This window comes from Sapajus apella, unplaced genomic scaffold, assembly GCF_009761245.1.
Source record: "Sapajus apella isolate SASKATOON/1434 unplaced genomic scaffold, GSC_monkey_1.0 scaffold192, whole genome shotgun sequence".
NCBI lineage: Eukaryota > Metazoa > Chordata > Mammalia > Primates > Cebidae > Sapajus > Sapajus apella.
The window spans coordinates 611,144-619,441 of NW_022437132.1; the positions used below are offsets into that span (position 1 = coordinate 611,144).

Here is an 8,298-nt window from a genome sequence, read left to right on the forward strand (position 1 = left end):
TCCCGGGTGCCGTCGGCGACCCCGAGGGCCCCTCGCCGGGGCCGCGCGCCTCCCGGGTGCCGTCGGTGACGCAGGCTCCCGCTCCTCCAGGACAAGACCCTGAAGGGCGCGGTGTATCGCATTCGGGGCTCAGTCTCTGCTGCCAACTACATCCAGCTCCCCAAGACCAGCAGCCAGTCCCTGGGGCTGACTGGGCGCTACTTGTATGTGCTCTTCCGGCCCCTGTCCAGCAAGCACTTTGTCATCCACTTGGGTGTGTCCACCGAGGTACAGAGCGCATGGTTGGGGGCTCTGTGGGGGCCCGGCCCCCCTGCTGCCCTGTCTCCTCACCGCCCTGCTCTGCCCCCCACCCCAGGACGGCCAGGTCATTCGCCTGTCTTTCTCCAACCTCTTCAAGGAGTTTAAGTCCACGGCCACGTGGCTTCAGTTTCCCTTCATCCTTGAGGCCCAGACACTCCAGAGAGGTGACACCGAGATGGGGCGTGGATGGTCCCGGAGGGAGCTGGTGCAGGCTGTCGGGCACCTCTGTGGCTTGGGGGACAACCTGGGGAGGCACAGGCTCACGGCTCTGGGAGTAGGGGACTGTCAGGAGGGTGGGTGCTGACCCTGAGTGCCCGTCCTGCAGACCGGGTGGGTTTGGCCACTGCTGGACCCCGCTGGACCTGCCTGCAGCTGGACCTGCAGGACATCCTCATGGTCTACCTGAACCGGCGCTACAGCCACCTCAAGAGCGTCAGGCTGTGCGCCAGCCTGCTGGTCAGGAACCTTTACACCAGCGACCTGTGCTTCGAGCCTGGTGAGCGCCGCCCTTGCGCTCCCTACTCTGTCTCACCCAGGTTCTCAGCCCCGGAGGGCCCGAGTCAAGGAGGAAAGTGCAGTGTTGAGGCTGTGCTCTCTCATATCCGGCCAGAACCCCATCCCAGAGGCAGCCCTGGGGTGGGCTGGTGGCATGGCAGTGCCTTGGTGGCTGCCCGGTGTTCAGGGGGCCAAACAGCTTCTCTTGACCTGAAACAATCCTGCTCCTCATAGCCGTCACTGGGCTCCAGGGGACAAAGCTGCCCCTCACTCCTATGCCTCGGGAAATGGCGTTCCCTGTGCCCAAGGGAGAGAGTTGGCATGACCGATACATCCACGCGCGGTGAGTGGTCCCGCTTCTCTCGAGGGAGGTCTTGGTGCTGGGAGGTAGGTGGCCCCGGGGCCCCCAGACACTGACTTTCCCTCCCTCTGCCAAGGTTTCCGAGTGACAGTTTGAAAGTACCTTCGGAGCTGATTCGGGAGAGCCGTTTCCCTCCTGAGGCAGGTGGGCCTGTGGGGTCAGCCAGGACCCAGGTTAAGGCCTGCAGGGCGCATGGAGCTTGGTAGGAGAGGGGCGGGCTGGGAAAGGACCCAGTGGTGTGAGTGGTGTGGCGGCGGCAGCTGCTGCATGCCCAGAGCTGCCCATGGGCAGGTGCAGGGACCCAGGGAAGCCTGTGGGCTATCCGAGCGCGCAGAACTGCATGGGTGGGAGGTCTGTGTGAGGGGTACCTGCAGGCCCCAAGCTTTCCAGCTGGAAGAGGAGGGTTTCAGGTCCTGGGGTGGAAGTGGGGTTGCCGGCTGTGCGTCCTGCAGAGCCAGCGAGGATGGGCCACTTTCTGCCCCTTCCTGAGTGTCACCCTGAGTGTCAGGCGTCTGCACAGCTGGCCCCTGGGTCACTAGGGTTCGTGGCTCTGTTGCAGTCCTTCTGGGGTCTGGGCCCCAGCCCCTCCCTTGCCCAGTGGCCTCCAGCGAAGCTGTGTGGAATGGTGTGTCTCCAGTGGTCCAGATGCTCAGCCCCACAACTGTGAGTACCCGCTTTGCTCTCTGAGATGGGGCTGGGTCCTGATGACCCAGGGCACTGTTGGGGACTCTTTTCCCCAACAGACCGGCCAGGCCCCCTCGGCACCCAGGCCCTTCCGGGAGGTCAGTCTGTCCCGAGAGCACCCAGAGGCGTCTGGTGCGGATGGTCCCAGCGTACAGGCACCCCAGCCCTTCCTGAAGGTCAGCCTATCCCGAGGGCACTCAGAGGCGTCCAGCACAGATGGGCCTCTTGAGCCCCGGGCCCAGGCGGAGGCCTCTGATGTCCACACAGCTGCTGCTGGCGCCCACGTGTTGACTCATAAGTCGGCTGAGGTGGAAGAGTCGGCTCAGGTGCCTGTGGCCCTTGAGGGTGCCGGCTCCTGCAAGGTGAGTGCCCATCCCACAGCAGCCGGGTGAGGTGTGGGCCGGGGCAGCTGGCAGCCCAGGTGAGGACGGATGTGCCTCTGGTTGTCTCTTGTTTAGCCTCCCAGCAGGGAGCAGAACTCATGGGAGGTAGCTTTGGGGAAGGATCTCTGTCCACACAGTAAGAAGGGCTTTTGCTCGCCCCCAATGCCCCAGCTCCAGGTGGTCTGTGGGGAACCCTTGAAAGTCTGGCATTGCAGCCCGAATCCCAGCTTCCACCCTAGCACAGCCAGCAGGAGCCATTCAGAACCAGGGCAGTCTTCCTGAGAGGCAGGCCCTTGAGAGCTGTAGGTTGGCAGGGCGCAGCGTTGGTCAGGGGTGTCCTGAGGACCTGGCTGAGTCTCCCAAGGCCTTGATGGGAATGCCTATTTCAGCGCTTCCTCCCGGATCCGGTTCTGAGGCTCAAGGGTGTCATCGGCTTTGGGGGCCACAGCACCAGACAGGTGAGGGTCCTGTGGCTGGATCCAGAGCAGCTCTCAGTGGCTGGCTAGAGTGCCAAGTACGGGAGGGGACAGAGGAGACAGCTAGGTCCTGTGGTGGCTGTGCAGGGTCCCAAGCCCCCTGGGCACAGGGGTCCCGTCCCCCATCCACCTGCAGACGCCTGCCCTGCCCATAGCTGCTGTCACCTCTTGGTGCCTGAGGGCTGTTGGGGTCACAGGTATCTCTTACTTACCGGCTGAGCTAAGTGCTTCCTGCAAAGACCCAGAGCTCCCATGACTTTAGAACTCTGATGATCCAGACCAGCAGTGTGGAGCCAGGCTGTGGGTCCCTGATGGGTGAGGTGGGCCTTTTGGGGGAGGAGCCCCAAGGCAGAGGTGGGCTTCCCTTCTGCCCCTGTGGCCCTGGGCCGTTGTCAGGCCCTGCTGGGTGCCCGCTCTGAGTCTTTGGAGGTCCTTTGGCCCTATGCTACCTCCACCCCAGAGTTCTTTGCGCTGGAGGCAGGGCTTACAGGACACGGCATGTGTGTGCATGTATCTGTGCCTGCTTGTGCATTACAGCTGTTCTTTTGACGTGTGCGTTCTGTGACTTGTGTGTGTATAGCGTGTGCAGGGGGTGCATGCTCTCCTGCCTCCAGGGGCTGTGTGAGCAGGTGCATATGCCAGGCCTGCACTTCCTCTCCCTGGGCTGTGGGAGGTGAGGCTGACCTCCCCGCAGCCAGGAGGGGCCTGGTGTACCCCCGGTGGCCTCAGCGCCCTGCCCCCTTGTGTCAGGCCGTGTGGACTGCGGACGGGGCGGCTGTCGTGTACCCCTGCCACGCAGTCATCATCGTCCTGTGTGTGGACACCAGGAAACAGCGCTTCTTCCTCGGCCACACGGACAAGGTGAGTGCTGCCCGGGGTGGCTCGAACCCGAAGGCCGCCGCACCCTCCCTCACGCTTCTGCCTCCTAGGTCTCCGCCCTGGCACTGGATGGGAGCAGCTCACTCTTGGCCTCAGCTCAGGCCGGGGCCCCCAGCGTGATGCGGCTCTGGGACTTCCAGACTGGGGTTTGCCTGTCCCTGTTCCGGAGTCCAATGCACACCGTCTGCTCCCTCAGGTGGGCACAGGTCTGCCCCAGGCAGGGCGTGGGGGTCAGCCCAGGCGACACTGACTGCCTCCCCCCTGTTCACAGCTTTGCTGACAGTGGGGCCCTTCTCTGCGGGGTTGGCAAGGACCAGCACGGGAGGACGGTAACGGGGCCCTCGCCTGGGGCTGGGCGGGGCTGCTCTGATGCGCGCAGGCGGCTGGGAGGGTCTTCGTTTGGGGAAATTCCACCGTGGTGTGCCCCTGGCTCCCAGCCCTGTCTCCTCCCTGTGATGGGGCTCCGTGCGCTTTCGTGCTTACATTCCATGTCTTGGCTTTTCTGCCACTGGGGTCAGTTTAAGCCAGTGTTTACTTACCGTGCCTCGTTCTCTCTGCTGATAATGGAGATGTGAGATTTTCACGTGGGTGAACCCTTGAAGCTCACCCATACTTGAGCCTTAGTGGCACCTCCGCACAGCTGAAGCACCTAGCATCCCTGTGGGGAACACCTTTGAAAATTTTTTTGAGACAGGATCTTGTTCTGTCACCTGGGCAGGAACGCAGTGGTGCAATCAGCCCCCTGCAGCCTTTACCCGTCTCTGACCTCCCTGCCATCCTCCTGCCTCGCTCCCCGGATAGCTAGGCCACAGGCCTGCACCACAATTGGCTAACGTTTCCTTTCTTTAATGTTTTGTAGAGACAGAGTTTCGTTACATTGCCTAGGCTGGTCTTAAACTCTGGGGCTCAAGCAGTCCTCAGCCTTCCAAAGTGCTGGGATCACAGGCGTGAGCCACCACAGCTGGGCACGACCTGCCATTAATCATCTTCCCACTTGTGGGCAGGTTTTCACTTTTCTGCGGATGGGCTGCAGTGCCCAGCGTTGCTGGTCTCTGTAGAGGTCCCAAAGCTGCCACATCTCAGGGCCAGCACACGGAGGGGACAGTCCTTTTGCCCCCTACGGCCACAGGCTCAGAGGCTGGTCTCTGCCTGAGAGAAAAGCCACCTCCGAGTGAAGCTCAGCTGCGCCTCGCAGAATCCAGGCGGCACTGATGGCCCTGCCGTGGGGGTTCAGTCTGGACTTGTTGCAGATGGTGGTGGCCTGGGGTACCGGCCAGGTGGGCCTTGGTGGCGAGACGGTCATTCTGGCGAAGGCACACACTGACTTTGACATCCAGGCCTTCCGGGTCGCCTATTTTGATGAAACCAGGTGATGCAGCCACCCATCCACGATGGGGGGAGAGGGTCTGGGCCTGGAGCAGGGGCTGAACCCCAAGTACCTCCCCTGGGCTGGGGCCCTTATTCACAGTCTTGGTTGCACGTGGTACCTCCTTGTGGGTCAGGTCCTCAGCCGCAGCAGTGCCCAGTCCTTGTTTCTTGCAGGATGGCGTCATGTGGGCAGGGCAGCGTGCTGCTCTGGCGGCTGCGTGGCGGGGTGCTACGCTCCTGCCCCGTGGACCTGGGGGAGAACCATGTGTTGCACTTCACCGACCTCGCCTTTAAGCAGGCCCAGGACGGCTGCCAGGAGACCTCGGCCACCATGCTGTGAGCCCCTGCCCCTCCCCACTGCCTGCCCCAGCGTGGGGACCCTGGTTCCCGGTGCCCTGAGGGCCTCACCTCCTCTGCTGCCTCCTTGGGCAGCTTCGTGTGCAGCCGCAGCGGCCACGTCTTGGAGATCGACTGTCAGCGAGTGGTCGTGAAACATGCCCGCCGCCTGCTCCCTACACGGACTCCAGGTGGCCCCAGGCCACAGAAGCAGACCTTCAGCTCAGGTAGGAGAGTGCTCATCACATGGCGAAGGTGGCAGGGACACCGAGGCACTGATGCCCCCACCCCCCGCCACCAGGCCCTGGCATTGCCATCAGCAGCCTCAGCGTCTCCCCGGCCGTGTGCGCTGTGGGCTCTGAGGACGGCTACCTGCGGCTCTGGCCCCTGGACTTCTCCTCAGTGCTCCTGGAGGCAGGTGAGGTGTGCACAGGCACTCCAGCTCCAGGACAGCATCTCTTGGATGCTGGGGCAGGGAGGGCCAAGTCCCCGGGGCTCTGCTGTCAGCCGCCCTGGCTCCTGTCTGCACAGGGAGCCACGGGGCCAAGCAGCCATGTCCTGAGGGCTGGGGCTGCTGATGACCGGGCAGCACGCAGGGCAGCCTCACGGAGGGGTCCAGTGGGCCATGGGTGGTGGGCAAGGCTTCTCAGCCTGGGTCCTGCCTAGCCCAGGAGTGGTGGTCTCAAGGGAGCTGCATCTTCCAGCCATGCTGAGCCTGGTACTTTGAGCAGCAGGGAGTGCATTTGCCTGGCCCGTGGGGACCCAAACCCTGAGCAGTGGCCGCGCAGGGTCAGCTCTGGCATGGACCCCCCCACCGCCCTGGGGTGGGCCTGGGAAGTCCCTGACCCCGCCTCACCCACAGAGCACGAGGGCCCCGTCAGCTCAGTCTGTGTCAGCCCCGACGGCCTCCGTGTGCTGTCCACCACCTCCTCGGGCCAGCTGGGCTTCCTGGACACCCCGGCCCGGGTATACCGTGTGCTGGCTCGCTCCCACACCGCCCCAGTGCTGGCCCTCGCCACGGAGCAGAGGCGGGGGCAGCTGGCCACTGTGTCCCAGGACCGCACCATTCGCATCTGGGATCTGGCTACCTTGCAGCAGGTGGGGTTTGGCAGGGCAGCGCGGCAGGGAGGGCCAGGAGGGCCTGAAGCTGGGGATTGTCAGCGGGGGTGGCGGAACGGGGGCTACAGGACCTGGTGTTTCCAGCCTGTGTCGGCCCCGTGGGTGTGGGCCCTTGTGATCCCTGCCCTGCCCTCAGCACGGCCTCCGTCCCATAGCTGTATGACTTCACGTCATCAGAGGAGGCCCCGTGTGCCGTCACCTTCCACCCTACAAGGCCGACCTTATTCTGCGGCTTCAGCAGTGGAGCCGTGCGCTCCTTCAGCCTGGAGGCCACCGAGGTCCTGGTGGAACACAAGTAAGAGCCCAGCCAGCTGCCGTTCCCTTGGGAGCCTGCGCCCCACAGTAGGAGCTGGGGTGTTTAGGGGGGTCCCCCACTGGGGGGTCTGGCCAGACTGGGGAGGGCCATGTGTAGGTCTGCCAGCGCTGGCCAGAGCCCCACCCTTTGTTGCCTCTCTGGGACTTCTGTAGCTGGGCCGGTTGGCTGGAGGTCAGGGGACCCTGTGATTCTCGGGGCTTCTGTGCCCTCGCTGGGCTTTGTGGCTGGAGCCAGCAGGGTCCCCGTGTGTGCTGCAGGTGCCACCAAGGAGCCGTCACCAGTCTGATTGCCACCCCTGATGGCCGCCTGCTGTTCAGCGCCTGCCGCCAGGGCTCCCTGGCCCAGTACAGCTGTGCAGACCCCCAGTGCCGCATCCTCCGAGTGGCAGGTTGGCCCCGCCAGCTGCTCAGGGGACCCTCGGGAGGGGAGGTCTGGGTTTGGTGCAGGCTGACACCTGGATGCACATGCCAGTTTCCTGGTCCGCTGGCTGTGTCCTGCAGGGCAGTGTGGCCCGCCTCAGTAACCTTGTCAGGGCCCTGGAGAGACTGTAGTTTAGCCTTTCCTGGCCCCCAAGGCCAGAGGTCAGCCCGGGCCAGGAGGAGGCAGGGAACCCGAGCTCCAGGTCAGCAGCTGGGGTCAGACTCAGCCCTGGGCACCTGGCCTGTCCTGTGGCCACCATGACTTGGGCCACCTAAATGGTCACTTGTGGCCACTGCTGGCCCATGGGGACTCCTAGTTCCCTCAGCAGTGGCTGGCGCTCACTGGCACCTTGGTGCTCCTCCGGCTATTTGACGCATCTGTGCTCCTGGGCTGGTGTTTCCCGAAGGTTGGGGCAGGGGCAGCGGCCTTCCCGGACCCTGCCCATGCACATCCCAGAGCTCCCTCCCTGCCCAACTAACCCCTGCCCTGTGTGTCCACAGCGGACGTGGTGTGCCCAGATGCCCCCGCAAGGCCTAGCGCTCTGGCAGTCAGTGGGGATGGTTGCTTGCTGGCCTTCGTGGGCCCTTCCAGGCACATGGTGACGGTCATGGGCTCCGCCTCCCTGGACGAGGTGAGTCTGCAGTTCTCCTGGGTCCAGGGAGACTGGGCAGTGAGAGGCTGGCCACAGGGGCAGGAGGGAGGTCCCAGCCACTTAGAAGTAGAACCTAGGAGGCCGGGTGCGGTGGCTCAAGCCTGTAATCCCAGCACTTTGGGAGGCCGAGGCGGGTGGATCATGAGGTCAAGAGATCGAGACCATCCTGGTCAACGTGGTGAAACCCCGTCTCTACTAAAAATACAAAAAATTAGGCCGGGCGCGGTGGCTCAAGCCTGTAATCCCAGCACTTTGGGAGGCCGAGGCGGGTGGATCACGAGGTCAAGAGATCGAGACCATCCTGGTCAACAAGGTGAAACCCTGTCTCTACTAAAAATACAAAAAAAATTAGCTGGGCATGATGGTGCATGCCTGTAGTCCCAGCTACTCGGGAGGCTGAGGCCGGAGAATTGCTTGAACCCAGGAGGCGGAGGTTGCGGTGAGCCGAGATCGCGCCATTGCACTCCAGCCTGGGCAACAAGAGCGAAACTCCGTCTCAAAAAAAAAAA

At 63.5% G+C, this 8,298-nt stretch overlaps 1 protein-coding gene across 1 annotated transcript in view; it reads left to right on the forward strand.

Annotated features, from left to right (window-relative positions):
• WDR90 (WD repeat domain 90) overlaps positions 1-8,298 on the forward strand; it is an 18,721-nt gene that overhangs the window by 505 nt on the left and 9,918 nt on the right. The window contains exons 3-21 of the mRNA XM_032269390.1: positions 91-267; positions 356-464; positions 626-796; positions 1,030-1,138; positions 1,233-1,300; positions 1,716-1,819; positions 1,900-2,202; positions 2,613-2,681; positions 3,450-3,560; positions 3,629-3,774; positions 3,850-3,907; positions 4,829-4,947; positions 5,121-5,282; positions 5,379-5,509; positions 5,584-5,700; positions 6,145-6,380; positions 6,557-6,696; positions 6,975-7,105; positions 7,638-7,768. Of these exons, the coding sequence (XP_032125281.1) occupies positions 91-267; positions 356-464; positions 626-796; positions 1,030-1,138; positions 1,233-1,300; positions 1,716-1,819; positions 1,900-2,202; positions 2,613-2,681; positions 3,450-3,560; positions 3,629-3,774; positions 3,850-3,907; positions 4,829-4,947; positions 5,121-5,282; positions 5,379-5,509; positions 5,584-5,700; positions 6,145-6,380; positions 6,557-6,696; positions 6,975-7,105; positions 7,638-7,768 (2,592 nt within the window). The remainder of the gene's footprint in view (positions 1-90; positions 268-355; positions 465-625; positions 797-1,029; positions 1,139-1,232; positions 1,301-1,715; positions 1,820-1,899; positions 2,203-2,612; positions 2,682-3,449; positions 3,561-3,628; positions 3,775-3,849; positions 3,908-4,828; positions 4,948-5,120; positions 5,283-5,378; positions 5,510-5,583; positions 5,701-6,144; positions 6,381-6,556; positions 6,697-6,974; positions 7,106-7,637; positions 7,769-8,298) is intronic.